General features: G+C 36.0%; 1 protein-coding gene and 1 long non-coding RNA gene across 4 annotated transcripts in view; one reads left to right on the top strand and one right to left on the bottom strand.

Moving 5' to 3' along the window:
• LOC105384842 overlaps positions 1–16,534 on the bottom strand; it is a 94,421-nt gene extending 77,887 nt beyond the window's left edge. The window contains exon 1 of one of the 3 annotated variants that reach the window (XM_048630114.1): positions 16,271–16,534. In XM_048630114.1, the coding sequence (XP_048486071.1) occupies positions 16,271–16,302 (32 nt within the window). In that variant the 5' untranslated portion in view covers positions 16,303–16,534. Of the gene's footprint in view, positions 1–12,895; positions 13,653–16,270 lie in introns of those variants that run through there. The other 2 variants (XM_048630112.1, XM_048630111.1) reach the window with 2 other exon arrangements.
• LOC125490555 lies at positions 352–6,146 on the top strand. Its single transcript, XR_007267743.1, has 2 exons — positions 352–550; positions 5,770–6,146. It is a non-coding gene; the product is annotated as an uncharacterized LOC125490555 (long non-coding RNA).
• Positions 16,535–18,481: the final 1,947 nt, after the last annotated feature.

Raw genomic sequence — 18,481 nt, 5'->3', positions numbered from 1 at the left:
ACGCGGCCTACGGCGTGACGCTGGACGCGCCTTTCGGCGTAAATAGGAGACCCCGGCCTTAAACTGAATGACGCCGTCTTTAATATTTTATTACATTTAACAGCTCTTTAGAGTATTACCAACCAAAAACGTAAATATTGCTTTCAAAAATGTTTATAAAATTGGGTCATTTGGTGTCGGCATTTTGTAAGTCGAACTTTTTCTTGCGAGTGTATTAATAATAATAATATATCTTTATTACAGGTGTAAAAAGACCAAAAGTATTATTACCATTACGTCACATTAGCTGTGATCAAAACACCTCAGAGCACATTCTTTAGCAAACAAGGAAAGTCACAAGTAAACAGATAACCGTAGGGTAGCCTGGGTACGGTTAAAACAGGGTACGGTTGAAACAACTCTAATAATTCCTAAACTATGGGCGGTACGACGAGGGGTCCAAGGGGAGAGGGACGCGGCTTGCGAGTCCAGACATGAATCACAGTGCTTCGTCGCATTTCGCGCACCGTGCACGTGTGTAGGTGGCCTCATTGTATTTTTTTCGACAAAAGTAACTATTTTGTTTTGTTTTCTATTTCCAATTGTTTCGTTGATATTAGCATTTGTGTTATAAATATATATATATATATATATATATATATATAAATAAATAATGTATATTTATTATAATATATATATATTATAATTATAATTTTAATATAATATATATATATATATATATATATTATAATATATATTTATTATAAGTGTTTTACTACTTTGTTGCTAGACTTTATGGGTTCGGAAACACTAATTTGTTGTTGTGTAGGTAAATGTGTTGCTATTTTGATAACGAGTCAGTGTAAAAATAAGATTATAAGTTGCTGAATAAAGGAACTGGTATTTTTTATTTTATTGTATGCAAAAAATATGATGACGAAACTATGGGCTCTCTAAAGTGGCACTTCACTTCACCAAAGGCCTCCCCTTTCGGTTTATTAAGAAAATTTCAATGTTTACAAAGATATCGTGCGATTACATCACTCTTACGGCGAAGGAAAACACCCTGAGGAAACCTAAACATCTAGATTCTAGATGTGTACTCTAACTGCATTGGAATGAATAAAAAACGGCGATACGGCTCTTGACCTATCACTTGAGTACAATGTACAGCGAAAAGCGGGTGGGTCTCTATTATATTGTTCAGATTTAGAACTCAGAATGATGTCGTCCAATAAGTTTAGACTTAATTTAATAGTGCTGAGACTGCTTAGTATCATCATCAACACCTAACTACCGTGCCCTTCGATCTTAAATCCTGCTATTATTAACACATTAATATCAAATTAAATTATAATCAGTTTAGTAAGAAACAATCAATACTTATAGTAGACGTGAACGTGACTTAGGAATGAACTATAATTACATATTTACAGGCTGATATTGTGATGATATACTAGTTATTAGGTACTAATTTCAAAGGCTCTGCCTCCCACTTATTATTGTTATGATTTACTACTATACCACCATTTTATTAGCCGTATTAATTTATATTAATTTTATACCCCGTAGTTATAAAAATAGAGGGGGGGGGACATACTTTTTACGACTTTGAGAGCTGATATCTCAAAAACCGTTCACTTTAAGAAAAATGTTTTTTAGAAAACTTTATATCATTTTAAAAGACCTTTCCATTGATACCCCACACGGGTATGTACATCGAAAAAAAAAATTTCATCCCTCAGTTACATGTATGGGGGGCCCCACCCCCAATTCTTTTTTTTACTATTTAGTGTCATATTTTTGTAGCGGTTCATACAACACATATTCCCATCAAATTTCATCACTGTAGTACTTATAGTTTCCGAGTAAATCGGCTGTGACAGACGGACAGACGGACAGACGGACAGACGGACATGACGAAACTATAAGGGTTCCGTTTTTGCCATTTTGGCTACGGAACCCTAAAAACGACATGCTTTTAGATGAATTAAAACATTTGGACCTCGTTATAATTGCGTTTTAACATCTGTAATTGGATATGGTTTAGATGCTATCAAAACCTAAATAAGACATAAAAACTATACATTTAGATAAAACTAAGTAAACAAGTAATTTGCTTCTGTAAATGTGTCGCTTATTTGATAACGTGTCAGTGTAAAAATAAGATTATAAGTTGCTGAATAAGGAACTGGTCTTATTTTTTTACTGTAGGTAAAAAATATGATGACGAAATTATAGGCTCTCTAAAGTTGCACTTCACCAAATACTCATTTTATTCTCTCGTTTCGGTTTATTCAGAAAAAAACATTGTTTACAAAGATATCGTGCGATTGCATCACTCTTACGTGAATGAAGGAAAACACCGTACATCTAGACTCTAGGGGCCTTACCACAAAAACTTAGACAGTGTTTAACAGATGTTTATAGCTGTCAAACGCATACAAAATCTGTCAAATTTCATTTTAAACACTAGTTAAACAGTGTTTAAAGTTTTTTGTGGTAGCACATTAGATGTGTACCCTGACTGCATTGGAATCTATCAAAAACGGCGATACGGCTCGCGACCTATCACGTGAGTACAATAATGTACAGACAAAAACGGGTGGCTCGTTTGCGAGTCAACTCTGACTACCCCTTCGGATATTACGGCGGTGAGCATAAAATATGTAGGTAATGTCATGATGTAGTATGCATTCGATGGCCGAATGGTGGTGGTGGTGGCCGGTGGGAGCAAGTTTTGGTTTGCAACTTATTACTATTATGGTTTTCGGTTTTTCATCAATCTTGTTACGTTTTTAAAAGTCAATTCTTTCCCAAATAGGCCTTCCTTTTTCCAACGAGATACATGGATGGATTTGTGTCCTAAGTCTGGCCACTTTTGATATAATACCTGGACTTCATAAAAAATTAATATTATATTCTATTGTTCACTGGCGAAAAGTGGCCTACCCTGCAAGGGAGTACATTAGTACAAGGCGTGAGTGTTTGCTTTTTTGATTCAGAACTCAGAATGATGTCGTCCAATAAGTTTAGACTTAATTTAATAGTGCTGAGACTGCTTAGTATCATCATCAACACCTAACTACCGTGCCCTTCGATCTTAAATCCTGCTATTATTAACGCGTGTTTTGAAACTATACAAGGCCAGAACGCACCCATAGTGTACTAGCACTGTATAGTTTCAAGTGAAAAAAAATATTATTTGACTTGAAAATATACACGATTTGTGCGTACTAATCGCGTATACTTTCAAGTTGGGAATTACTGAATCGTTCTTGAAAATATACATTGCTATTACGCACATTGCTATGAATTAATTATAATACACTATACATTTATATGAATTAATAGTAATACACTCACGAGCAATGAAAAAGCTCCAGTGACAATAGCTCGTCGGCAATATTAAAATACATTTAACAGCGCATCAAAATATTATTATAACCAACTAAAAACGTACATCATCATCATCATCATCATCAGCCAATAATCATCCACTGCTGGACATAGGCCTCTCCCAAGGAGCGCCACAACACTCGGTCCTCGGCCTTCCTCATCCAACCACTACCCGCCACCCGCCTAAGGTCGTCAGTCCAGCGGGCAGGAGGGCGTCCCACGCTGCGTTTGCCTGTTCGTGGTCTCCACTCGAGAACTCGTCTACCCCAACGGTTATCGGTTCTTCGGCAGATATGACCACACAAAAACGTACATTTTGATCAAATTCTAAATTAAATATTTAAAAAAATTGGGGTAATTTGGTGTTGACTTTTTGCTACTTGGACTTATTTATTGCTCGTGATTGTAGTAGGTATTACCCTATTACAAACCTATTTTTATCAAGTTTTGAATTCACCGTAATTGTCTTTTATGAATTGTTCTACACCCTCTTCTCTTTTAATATTTACAACAGTTCTACAGTTTAATTTAAATCAATTTACTTTTTAACTGTACGATGTAAACAAAAAACGCGTTAAGAAAACAATGCCAAGTGCGGAATAATGATGCAATGTTTAGAAAGCAATAGACTAATTACTATTTCGCATGAAAGAAAGAGAGAGCAGCAATTCAAAAGGGCTACCTGGTAACTAATCATGTATAGTTTCAAGTGCTCGCATTGCCGCTTGGCACTTGAAAATATACACGATTAGTACGCAGTGGTAACTGCTACAGTATATTTTCAAGCCATAATTTTGGCCCTACTTACTTGAAAATATACGCGATTAGTGCGTAATGGCCTTGTATACTTTCAAGTAAATAATGGCACCATTTTAATTTGAAAATATACGTGAGCAGTCCCAACCTCTGCGTTCTGGCCTTGTATAGTTTCAAAACACGCATTATTAACACATTAATATCAAATTAAATTATATCAATTTAGTAAGAAACAATCAATACTTAGAGTAGACGTGAACGTGACTTAGGAATTAACTATAATTACATATTTACAGGCTGATATTGTGATGATATACTAGTTATTAGGTACTAATTTCAAAGGCTCTGCCTCCCACTTATTATTGTTATGATTTACTACTATACCACCATTTTATTAGCCAGGGCGTCAAATAGATGTACTAATCTAGTATCAGAAGGAGGCACCAATTTTATACTAAGCAATGTTAAAGATTCATGAAATTTCCAATTTGCCATAGGTATTCTTGTTTTGACAGTACAAATAATTCATTTTGTGCAGAGTCGGCCTCATTGTCGTTTTCATTTATCTCCGGTTATTGTCGATGGTGAGAATTTCTTTCTTTGGTGATATAACTGCAATTACGCGCGTTAACATCACTTAAAACAAAGGCATGAGAATACACAAACGAAAAAACCAGTTTTTGGAAAGCTTTGAATGCTTATTTGTCTTTTGACGTTAATAAATCGGAATCTACGTTCATGTATTATGTATAACTCTTGTGATAAATGGCTAGTTCGCTATTAATTCAAACTTGAGTTATTAAAGTGATCTGTTGGGCCAGAATGTGATATTTACTTGGTAGCCTCTCATATTTCATACCAGCACAGCGTTAAACTGTGCAATAACTATGTTAGCTCCCTACTGAATGGTATTAGGTATAAGTAATGTAAAATATATTTTTATCCTATCCTTTTTCATCCTAAAATGCTACTCAATAAAAAAAACTATAGTATCTGTGATAATAATATTTCAGGATATCATCATCATCACTGGCCTCTACGTCTATTACAGACGATTCAAAACGTTAGGTTACATAAAACATAATACAGGCATTTAATTCTATTTTACTTTTATTCTAAGAATCAATCATTATACCCAGTAATAATTATACATCTACTTATAGGTACAATAGTGCAGTTGCTTTAATATAAATGTAAGAGTTAATTAGTTAGGGTAGCCTGGGTACGGTTGAAACAATTTCAATAATATCGTCCACAATGTTGCCGTTTATAAGCCGAGCGATGATGAAGATATCTTATATAAGAGAGCGTGTTTCTACCTACCAAAAGGCATTGCCGTTTTATTACCAGCTACGTTATTTTTTTAGTAAAACCAAATCGAAATAAAAAAAGAATTTGTTTCAACCGTCCCCATACCAGGGAATATATATATATTATAATATATATTTATTATAAGTGTTTTACTACTTTGTTGCTAGACTTTATGGGTTCGGAAACACTAATTTGTTGTTGTGTAGGTTATTTTGTTTTGGAGGTGTGTTCGTTTTAGTAAAAAATGAGTGGTTGGGTACGGTTGCAACGATATTCGTGGGTACGGTTGAAACAATGAGTTCATATTATTTTCTTATTTTTTAGATGCCGAGAGTACGTGTAAGGAAGACTTTGAGGGCGCAGATCGACTTGTTGCAGTACAAAAACGCTTATGAAGAGGTAAAAGCAGGATATTCATTGCGGACAGCTGCGGAGAATTTTTGTTTGGTTAATTTTAATTGAAAAGTGTTATTAGTTCTGTTGCTTTTGTTAACTACGTTTTTTTTTATTATTATTTAGTTTTAATATTGTCACTGAGAACGTTAGGTTAAGGCTGATTAAAGTTATCGTTAAGTTTATTAAAACATTGAAGACTGTGATTAAAGTTATCGTTAAGTTTATTAAAACATTGAAGACTGATGTTAAAATGCTATAATTATTAAGAATTACAATAAATGATGATTAAAACTTGTTCAAATGTATTATTTTTGTATCATTTGCATATATTTCAACTGACCCCAGTCACTGTTTCAACCGTCCCTGGTATGGGGACGGTTGAAACAAATTCTTTTTTTATTTCGATTTGGTTTTACTAAAAAAATAACGTAGCTGGTAATAAAACGGCAATGCCTTTTGGTAGGTAGAAACACGCTCTCTTATATAAGATATCTTCATCATCGCTCGGCTTATAAACGGCAACATTGTGGACGATATTATTGAAATTGTTTCAACCGTACCCAGGCTACCCTAACTAATTAACTCTTACATTTATATTAAAGCAACTGCACTATTGTACCTATAAGTAGATGTATAATTATTACTGGGTATAATGATTGATTCTTAGAATAAAAGTAAAATAGAATTAAATGCCTGTATTATGTTTTATGTAACCTAACGTTTTGAATCGTCTGTAATAGACGTAGAGGCCAGTGATGATGATGATATCCTGAAATATTATTATCACAGATACTATAGTTTTTTTTATTGAGTAGCATTTTAGGATGAAAAAGGATAGGATAAAAATATATTTTACATTACTTATACCTAATACCATTCAGTAGGGAGCTAACATAGTTATTGCACAGTTTAACGCTGTGCTGGTATGAAATATGAGAGGCTACCAAGTAAATATCACATTCTGGCCCAACAGATCACTTTAATAACTCAAGTTTGAATTAATAGCGAACTAGCCATTTATCACAAGAGTTATACATAATACATGAACGTAGATTCCGATTTATTAACGTCAAAAGACAAATAAGCATTCAAAGCTTTCCAAAAACTGGTTTTTTCGTTTGTGTATTCTCATGCCTTTGTTTTAAGTGATGTTAACGCGCGTAATTGCAGTTATATCACCAAAGAAAGAAATTCTCACCATCGACAATAACCGGAGATAAATGAAAACGACAATGAGGCCGACTCTGCACAAAATGAATTATTTGTACTGTCAAAACAAGAATACCTATGGCAAATTGGAAATTTCATGAATCTTTAACATTGCTTAGTATAAAATTGGTGCCTCCTTCTGATACTAGATTAGTACATCTATTTGACGCCCTGGCTAATAAAATGGTGGTATAGTAGTAAATCATAACAATAATAAGTGGGAGGCAGAGCCTTTGAAATTAGTACCTAATAACTAGTATATCATCACAATATCAGCCTGTAAATATGTAATTATAGTTAATTCCTAAGTCACGTTCACGTCTACTCTAAGTATTGATTGTTTCTTACTAAATTGATATAATTTAATTTGATATTAATGTGTTAATAATGCGTGTTTTGAAACTATACAAGGCCAGAACGCAGAGGTTGGGACTGCTCACGTATATTTTCAAATTAAAATGGTGCCATTATTTACTTGAAAGTATACAAGGCCATTACGCACTAATCGCGTATATTTTCAAGTAAGTAGGGCCAAAATTATGGCTTGAAAATATACTGTAGCAGTTACCACTGCGTACTAATCGTGTATATTTTCAAGTGCCAAGCGGCAATGCGAGCACTTGAAACTATACATGATTAGTTACCAGGTAGCCCTTTTGAATTGCTGCTCTCTCTTTCTTTCATGCGAAATAGTAATTAGTCTATTGCTTTCTAAACATTGCATCATTATTCCGCACTTGGCATTGTTTTCTTAACGCGTTTTTTGTTTACATCGTACAGTTAAAAAGTAAATTGATTTAAATTAAACTGTAGAACTGTTGTAAATATTAAAAGAGAAGAGGGTGTAGAACAATTCATAAAAGACAATTACGGTGAATTCAAAACTTGATAAAAATAGGTTTGTAATAGGGTAATACCTACTACAATCACGAGCAATAAATAAGTCCAAGTAGCAAAAAGTCAACACCAAATTACCCCAATTTTTTTAAATATTTAATTTAGAATTTGATCAAAATGTACGTTTTTGTGTGGTCATATCTGCCGAAGAACCGATAACCGTTGGGGTAGACGAGTTCTCGAGTGGAGACCACGAACAGGCAAACGCAGCGTGGGACGCCCTCCTGCCCGCTGGACTGACGACCTTAGGCGGGTGGCGGGTAGTGGTTGGATGAGGAAGGCCGAGGACCGAGTGTTGTGGCGCTCCTTGGGAGAGGCCTATGTCCAGCAGTGGATGATTATTGGCTGATGATGATGATGATGATGATGTACGTTTTTAGTTGGTTATAATAATATTTTGATGCGCTGTTAAATGTATTTTAATATTGCCGACGAGCTATTGTCACTGGAGCTTTTTCATTGCTCGTGAGTGTATTACTATTAATTCATATAAATGTATAGTGTATTATAATTAATTCATAGCAATGTGCGTAATAGCAATGTATATTTTCAAGAACGATTCAGTAATTCCCAACTTGAAAGTATACGCGATTAGTACGCACAAATCGTGTATATTTTCAAGTCAAATAATATTTTTTTTCACTTGAAACTATACAGTGCTAGTACACTATGGGTGCGTTCTGGCCTTGTATAGTTTCAAAACACGCGTTAATAATAGCAGGATTTAAGATCGAAGGGCACGGTAGTTAGGTGTTGATGATGATACTAAGCAGTCTCAGCACTATTAAATTAAGTCTAAACTTATTGGACGACATCATTCTGAGTTCTGAATCAAAAAAGCAAACACTCACGCCTTGTACTAATGTACTCCCTTGCAGGGTAGGCCACTTTTCGCCAGTGAACAATAGAATATAATATTAATTTTTTATGAAGTCCAGGTATTATATCAAAAGTGGCCAGACTTAGGACACAAATCCATCCATGTATCTCGTTGGAAAAAGGAAGGCCTATTTGGGAAAGAATTGACTTTTAAAAACGTAACAAGATTGATGAAAAACCGAAAACCATAATAGTAATAAGTTGCAAACCAAAACTTGCTCCCACCGGCCACCACCACCACCATTCGGCCATCGAATGCATACTACATCATGACATTACCTACATATTTTATGCTCACCGCCGTAATATCCGAAGGGGTAGTCAGAGTTGACTCGCAAACGAGCCACCCGTTTTTGTCTGTACATTATTGTACTCACGTGATAGGTCGCGAGCCGTATCGCCGTTTTTGATAGATTCCAATGCAGTCAGGGTACACATCTAATGTGCTACCACAAAAAACTTTAAACACTGTTTAACTAGTGTTTAAAATGAAATTTGACAGATTTTGTATGCGTTTGACAGCTATAAACATCTGTTAAACACTGTCTAAGTTTTTGTGGTAAGGCCCCTAGAGTCTAGATGTACGGTGTTTTCCTTCATTCACGTAAGAGTGATGCAATCGCACGATATCTTTGTAAACAATGTTTTTTTCTGAATAAACCGAAACGAGAGAATAAAATGAGTATTTGGTGAAGTGCAACTTTAGAGAGCCTATAATTTCGTCATCATATTTTTTACCTACAGTAAAAAAATAAGACCAGTTCCTTATTCAGCAACTTATAATCTTATTTTTACACTGACACGTTATCAAATAAGCGACACATTTACAGAAGCAAATTACTTGTTTACTTAGTTTTATCTAAATGTATAGTTTTTATGTCTTATTTAGGTTTTGATAGCATCTAAACCATATCCAATTACAGATGTTAAAACGCAATTATAACGAGGTCCAAATGTTTTAATTCATCTAAAAGCATGTCGTTTTTAGGGTTCCGTAGCCAAAATGGCAAAAACGGAACCCTTATAGTTTCGTCATGTCCGTCTGTCCGTCTGTCCGTCTGTCCGTCTGTCACAGCCGATTTACTCGGAAACTATAAGTACTACAGTGATGAAATTTGATGGGAATATGTGTTGTATGAACCGCTACAAAAATATGACACTAAATAGTAAAAAAAAGAATTGGGGGTGGGGCCCCCCATACATGTAACTGAGGGATGAAATTTTTTTTTTCGATGTACATACCCGTGTGGGGTATCAATGGAAAGGTCTTTTAAAATGATATAAAGTTTTCTAAAAAACATTTTTCTTAAAGTGAACGGTTTTTGAGATATCAGCTCTCAAAGTCGTAAAAAGTATGTCCCCCCCCCTCTATTTTTATAACTACGGGGTATAAAATTCTAAAAAAAATAGAGGTGATGCATGCTAATTAACTCTTTCAACGATTTTTGGTTTGATCAAAGTATCTCTTATAGTTTTTGAGATAGGTTGATTTAACTGTAATTTTGATTTGCTGCTACGGAACCCTTTGTGCGCGAGCCCGACTCGCACTTGGCCGGTTTTAATGAGATTAAAACAGCTTAAATAGTCTGTAGTACGTGGAAGGTCTTAACTAACTAAACCTGTAGGCCTGGTTATTATACTAGAGAGTCTAGTCTAGTCCTGGTTATTATACTAGACAGTAGAGTCACTCTATATGACGACACTAAGTTTCGGATCTGAGTCAAAGTTAGTTCCAAAAGTGACATTTGTTTTTTCCATATGTTAGGTGGAATTTCACCAAACGCTAAACGTATTTAGTAGCCTGTCATATATCTGTCAGTTAGTACAAAATGTATTTAAAATTTGATGTAAATACGTTTAGCGTTTGGTAAAAGTGACCCTTCGTGTAGATTCGAAAATAGTATCGAATCCTGTGCTCGCTGCACTGCTGCGCGAGCCACGATTCTATCTTGTTGTATTGAACATGCTGGTGGCACGACAGCTCTCGTTCGTTCGTTTTGCATCAGTATAGAGTATCCCACCAGCTGCCGTCGAGATTTGTAATTCAAATGCTTTGCTGCGCATTCAATATAGCAAGTCCCCTGACTATCCTCAAAATACCGTTCGGAGCTCCGTATAACGTATGAATTTCGAACTTATGATACAAAACATAAGTATGTCAAAGCAATAGCCAATATGTCGTAGAAGGGACAAGATAAATTGAATCGTGATTTCAATCTGTAGCTCCGAAGCAATTAAGAATTGACGTTGCAGAAAAGCCCAGTGGAACTAGTCGTTTTACGAAACATTCTTAAATAGATGAGTTTTTTTTTTGTACTATTGAATTGAAACTATGCCACCTAAAGTATAAGATAACATTTGATTCTCCGCAGAATGTCTACTTTCTGCATTTTGTTACAAAAGTAATACATAAAATTATGAAAAATATTGTATGGTTTACTGTATTTCTTGTGCGTTGAATCGTAGTTGAATTTTGCACTAACTTCACCCTTTGTACACTTATTTATATATTTATGCAAATAAAGAATTTAATAATTATTGCAAAAAATTTCATAATCAAAATCGCGAAATCTCCCGACGATGAAAACACTTTATGCAGACATGGTGAATAATGTAACGTGAATATAGGTATTCTTTTGTTTGACCCGTTATCAAGAATATGGTGGCCTCGACATATTCTTGACTCCGTTACGGAATATCCGGAAGCACAAGAAACAGACGAGAAGATATAAATAAAGCCTATTTCGGTAGACAGGTAATATCCCACGCTTATGGCATTACTCACTACAACTTGTTACTTGGATCTTGTGATCAAATTCTTAGCACTTTTATCTGTCTATTTGATGTATGGGTACATTTTACAGACATCCATACTAATAAAAAATATGATTCATTTGTTAATATGTATGAACATAATATAATTACATTAAATATAGGTATATATTCTTAAATAACCCTTCTAAGCAAGTACTCTTTATTAAAACTGTTCAGGAACTTCAGGTAGCCTTCGCCTATGCCTACTCCTAAAAAGTTTTCCCGTGGGTATCCACGATAGGAGTTCCTTTCAGGAATAGGCGTTGCGGAGCTAGCTGGCAACTGCTAAAGTGATATATATATACTTAAAAGTAATAAAGAAAGTTTTAGTTTTCAGACAAGTAAGTTTCCATCAGCTGATCTGATACATCACGAGACTGCTCGGCATTGGCATAACTCCATCATAAACTTATTTACGACAGCGTCAAATTTATGGTTCCACTTCAACCAGAAACTAGTTATATTCGAGAAGTTTATTTTCAATGTTAAGCCGTAATAAATACATACTTATTTCAGCAACACTTTGGGTACCCCACTTGCTTGTACCTACTGGGCTAAGCATTTTTTAAATATGCAATCTGACGATTTTGTGGCATAAAAACACTGCGCGAATAATCCCAAATTAATAGGAATAGCAGTTTGAAGTGTAAGTAAGGGTATGTGTCGAATAAATGTATCTTTATCTTCTTCTTTAATGCCGAGTTGCAGAAAGGGACTTTAAGCTAATGTCGACATTAAATCTATGTCTGTCTCTTTCTGTCCGTATACTGTCAAAGCAAGGCAACAATACATTTAATGCCGACATTAACTTAAAGATCCTTTCTGCAACTCAGTGTAAGTGTCTTAAATTAATTAGCGATTCATTTAAAAAACTTAACACTACCTATAAAAAAAATCGACAATGTATGAAATCCACATCGATATCATCCGATGCGGAATGCCCTTCAGGAACTCTAGACGTTGATAAAGAAACAATAAATGCCTTGCGCACGCGCTTATAAGGGTGTCGAAATCTAAGAGAGAACTTTTGCGATGACATAGACAAAGAACCACTACCTAAATTCTGGATACAGATCCGTTACATAGTTGTATCTTATGGTAGCCGGAAGCCGCAATGGATAGGACTGGCTGTAGATAATATTTCCAGAAAACACCACCAATATGTATATCTTAAAGAGCTTCCGGGACTCAAAACACTAAGACACAAAAACGCAACCTAAAACCAAGAAAGTCACATAAACATCCGACAACTCACAGCATATCCTCGAGGTCCACGACGCTGGTGTACTGGCAGGGCTGCCCGTCCACATTGTAACACATGCTGGAGTAGTCCCAGCCCGGCTGCTGCTTGCAGGGCAGCTTGGCCAGAGGATACTGAGGAACACCATGATGCAGCGGCACCGACGGCAAATGCCCCGGAAACTGACTGTAACGCTGCCCAACCGGGTAGTAATCACTTAAGCACTGCACTGACGGACCGCGGTACTCAAACCCCTGCCTGAACTGCACTGGCGGCGGCCCAAACCACTGGCTCCCAACATCCTCGAACCCAGTAAACGGGCATTGCTCACCGCGCGGATTGTTCACAAACATGTTGCCGTTGTTGGATTCCGAAATGCCTTTTCAGGCGCCACAAACCAGTCCATTTGGGTACGTAATCAGCGAACGACTGATACGGGCCAAGATGCTCTTATCTCGCGAGGTTACCAGCGAAATGTCGATATAAAACGGCGTTTCGTGATAACGAATACGAATGTGTTGGTGATTTTCAAAGACAAGACGCAGCTCTAGATATTTTAGAGGCGTGAGGCTTGCACCAAAGCTTTACATTCAAAAAGTTCGAAATGATGAAGCAGAAATCACGGTCTTTGAAACCGCTTACTAAGCCAAGGGTAGGAAGAGGGCACGTGGAGTTATTTCGTCAAGCATAGATAAGCGTGGACGTGCTAGATAAGTCTATGTGAAAAACTTCTATTGAGGGTATCTATTTGTTTCTAACTGCACATTACATTCGCTATCTGTACTTAATACATAGTGACGACTAGACTGCATGTGCTATGTACACAGTTGAGTCAGTTGATATAAAAGGTGACGGAGGTCATAACAATAAGCAACTTTAGCTGTAACTAGAAAGTGTCAAAATACATAGCGATATACATTGCTCCTCAAATTTATTTTCGCTAAGTGTGAGCCCAGTTCGGTGCGGTCCAGAGCGGTGGTAGCTCAGTCGGGTAAGCGCCCGCTTCTCACGCCAGAGATGCGGGTTCGATCCCGGCGCTGACATGTACCAATGAGTTCTTTTAACTTAAGTACAATGTATACCATCGCTCTTGGTATACGGTGAAGGAAAACATCGTGAGAAAACCTGCATATCTAGATCTAGCACATCTAGATATGTTAACCCACCAACCCGCAGTGGACCAGCGTGGTGGGAAATGGTCCAAGCTTGGGAAGGCAGTTTAGACCTTGGGGATATGCACAAAGGTTCCATTCGAGAGAGCCAGGTGCAGGTACTTAAACCCCCACAGAGAATAGAATAGAATAGAGCCCAGTTCTTTTCACCATGGAAGTAATAGGTACTTAAGTCATTACCATGTTGTGGTATTTTTGCCTTACTGACTCCATTGTTCATTAAATCATAGCCAAGGGAGAATACACCAGTGTATATCAGAGAATAACGAATGCAGCTTAACCCTGTTGAGTCTTGCATACTCCTTGTTCGACAATTGGGAAGCAGCTAGGTTCAAAGTCCAAAATCTATAATTATTTTGTATGCCTAAACAGTAAGAAGGTACTTTTTTCCTGTGTTTTGGTGATATATCGTGTTATCGTAATAAAAGTAAATTAGCGATAACACTGGATCCTATCACGTGCTATCACGGTAGGTACAAATGCCACGTCTAACTATATACCCTACTAGCGGATTTATACATGTTGCATTTAAGTACAGTATAATTCTGAAAATCATTCTAAAGTTCCTACCTATTCTTTAGGTTTAATACATACCGTAAATGATACATGGAGTTAGAAAACAGCTGATAAAATATTACGAAAATTATAGTTCATTGAAAAAGTAAATAAATTAGAATTGCTATTAGTGTTTTAGAAAAAATAAAAAGCAAGCTAACTATATCATTGCGAGTAAAAAAATATGCTTAACATAGTTCATTGGGATGGGCCTGGGTTGAGTACAAGTATGCACTTCTTCCTACTTAAATAATGGGTACTAGGCAAATCTTAAATGGATTTCCTTTGCGTAATCAGCCTTTGGTCAAAGTGTCAAACTAGCTAAAATAATGAATACCTATAGGTATTATTGTCAAATCACACCATTATGTATATTGCTTATTAGCATTTTTATTTTATGCCAAGTAAGCTTCATAAATAACCATTTCCATATTGCTTAGAATGATTATCATTATTCTTCAAAGGAGTAGTGAATACCTGCTATTTTTTAATTTTATCATTAAAATGAAGTTTAAATGAAGAACAGAAAAGAAGAACCAGTTAATAGCTCCAAAAAAATGTATCAACATGGTAAACAAAATAATATTGAAGTAAACAAATCAATATCAAGAAACCAAAAAAATTACAGACAGTATAACAGTAACAGGAAAATTCTTATCTCATTAATATGGCTGGTGGTGACTAACACTTAAAATTGCATGTTATCACATGATTACAGTCTTCTCATTACATTATAAGAAGAAATCTTACACATTTAGTATGATAAAAACTGGCCAAACTTATTTCCTACACCATCATCATTACACACAACCCATCACATCCCCACTTGGGACTGATCTCCTTCCAATGAAGGAAGGGTTTTAGGCCTAGTCCACCACGCTGGCCAAGTGCGGGTTGGTGGACCCCAACACAAGCAAGCTTGTGCTGAGAGAGTTGTTGGGTTAGTTAACTACCTACACAACTGTCAGATTATTTCAAGTTGCATCTAGGTTCTATGCCTGCTGCGAAACAGCAAGCGGCCCCATGGCTTGACACACCATCCGAAGCCGGAAAGTGTGCATAAAACAACCACTTCATATCAAGCACTTATCCAATGAGTGACTGTGCCATGTGTTGCTTAATTTTAATGATCAGGTTACAATCACTGAAGCTAGCTCAGTGGTACTTGGCATGTCAGTATAGCAAGCCAAGCTTCTCAGTACCTACAGCTATACAATAATACAATATCATCACATCCACACTGCTGGGGCACGGGTCTCCTACCAATGAAAGAAGGGTTCAGGCCAAGTCCTAATAATACAATATAGCCAGACCAAATATTACGGCAAACATTTATACTGTTTTTGAATATGAGTGGCAACTGACAACCCAGTCAAGTTGGTTGTGTTTAATATTTGCTATCCTCTAGTTTAGTAAGGGTTGGGATGTGATGTCAGCATTTTACAGACATGGAATAACAGCATCTTGAATAAACGGCATCAACATTAGAATCAAAAGGCACCTACATCACAGAAACTAAAGAGAAAGTTGATATTCAGACAGCATTGCTCTCAAGACTAATATAGACAAATCCAAATATCTAACCTTTAAGTACATCCCTGTTTACCGTACCTCCTAGGACTACACTACATACTACATGTGACTAGTAAACATAAATACTGACCTTCTCTTCTGGTTAGCTGGTTTTGTAGACATTTCTGTTTTTATCAATAAAACGACACTATTATGAAACCTTGCGATACGTATACAATCTCAGAACACTGCCAAGGATAGTAACATATCGCATTCCACGGGTCGCCAGGGTAGTCTTTCTTGTATTTGCACCACGTTATAGTCTCACAAACACAAAATTAAACACATTTTACACTTCACGAAAATAACACTTTGTGATCTTGTTCACTGCACAGTAGAGTAAAAAAAACAGAACGCATTTTTTTCTAGACAACATTTTGCATAGTGATGTACCCTTCAAATTATAATCTACATCGTTGCTCAGTAACGTTATTTTTATACTGCTCGAATAGAAATGGAAAATCTGCATATGCTCAGCCTAGTGAATATGAAAAAATACCTATTTATTTAAACTAAATATTACGAAAGACACAAAGTAGGTATTTTACTTGCGTTGCTTCTTACTTATGTACACTATACTGCTTGTAGCTCTGGGAATATCAGCCGAAATACTGTCAAAGAGGGTTTTGCTGACATTGGTCTCAATAAAATTAACAAATAAGTACAGAACAGAGTAGATAAGTTTAAAAAAAATCTGTACTAACTACTAAGTACTTACCTAAAATTGTTATTATTATATTTTTATTTTAGGGGAAAAAAATAAATCACCAGTGCTACAATTATAAGATTTTCAAACCTCCGTTTTCGTTGCGAATCGTCAACTGTCACAGTCAAAAATGTGGAGAAATTTGCTAGTTCCAAAAGTGACTACGCTGTCGCTGTTTTTTTCCATTTATGTTTGTGTATAGTATCGAAAATAGAATCGAATGGCCACATTAGCCCGTGATAGGCCCTGCCTCTGTACCACAAAATAAAAATATACCAAGCACAAAAAAAAAGTTATATTTAGTTAAGGTTTTTAAAAGTGTTACAAAATATCGGTTAGGATTTAAGGATAACGGCGCATTACTATTGGATGTAATGTTATCTACATCACTAATTTAAAAGTATAATAAATGTCATGTGTCATGTTTAAGATGTTGTCAAACGTCAAAGTTGCCAACTATCTCCACAGAATAAAAAAATATCTGCGGTCCATCTCAAACTATATTTCTCAGAATAAAAACTAATATTAATGCCCGTGAGAACAGCTGTTCTTCCTTGAAGGTACAATACAAAACATATTTATACAGTGTAGGATACACTACACTAATAACATATTCGAGTAGGTATTCAGATTCTTTTTGGTCATAAATATTATCTAAAACACATATTTATCATACGTTATAAATCATATCATAGGTAAGACCTACTAGGCAGTTTAAAAACCGAACATATATTAGGTATTCTATGGTTATAATCTACCAAACAACTAAACGTGGCATGGACATCTGAGAAAAGATTCAGAAAGACCTCTGTCTGAGCAATGATCTTAGTTAAGATAGTTTGCTACTACCAAATTCACAGGCCACACTTTTACCTAATGCGTGATGCGGGACCCAAATCCGCGTTGTTCTATGTGGGACAGTGTGAGGACGTAAGGAGAACTGACACTCAGTTCTCCTGAACAAAGAACAACGCGGATTTGGGTCCCGCATCACGCATTAGGTAAAAGTGTGGCGTGGTAGTGTGAGAACCCCCTTATACCTTTTTTCACGAGGAAAGACAGCTGATACAAACAAAAACTTCCCTTATTCGAATGTAATAAGGGTCCTGTCAGATGTCTTTCCCCGTGAAACAAGGTATAGATAATAATGTTAAGCGACATACAGACAGACATAAATTGTTGGGCACCGACCTAATCTCGATACATCATGTGTGGGCAGCTGGCCACTACTCGCAAGATGAATCGGTGCATTGATTGATAACCGACAATCGATAATGCGCCAGAAATTTGAACTCTCCTAAAGAGGTTATTAGTAATAAAGCAATACATCCATCATTGGCATAATTAAAGTTAAGTAAGTAGTTAAGGCGTTTAATTATACCTTTCTACTTACACTGTAAATTAAATGATAAATAAAAATATTAATACTTAGGTAACTACTTACATTTATATTTAACGCCTACCAAAAATGTTTTTTTTTAACTCGGTGCAACTTTTAAGAAAATCGTAGGTAGGTATCTTCTTCAGCCTAAAGCAGTCCACTGTTGGACGTAGACCTTTCTCAAATGTATTGCAGACAAGGCATCCTCTGTCTCC

Source organism: Plutella xylostella, chromosome 25 (assembly GCF_932276165.1).
Source record: "Plutella xylostella chromosome 25, ilPluXylo3.1, whole genome shotgun sequence".
NCBI lineage: Eukaryota > Metazoa > Arthropoda > Insecta > Lepidoptera > Plutellidae > Plutella > Plutella xylostella.
The sequence above is the reverse complement of the archived record's forward strand: the minus strand, read 5'-3'. Positions and strand labels throughout refer to the sequence as shown.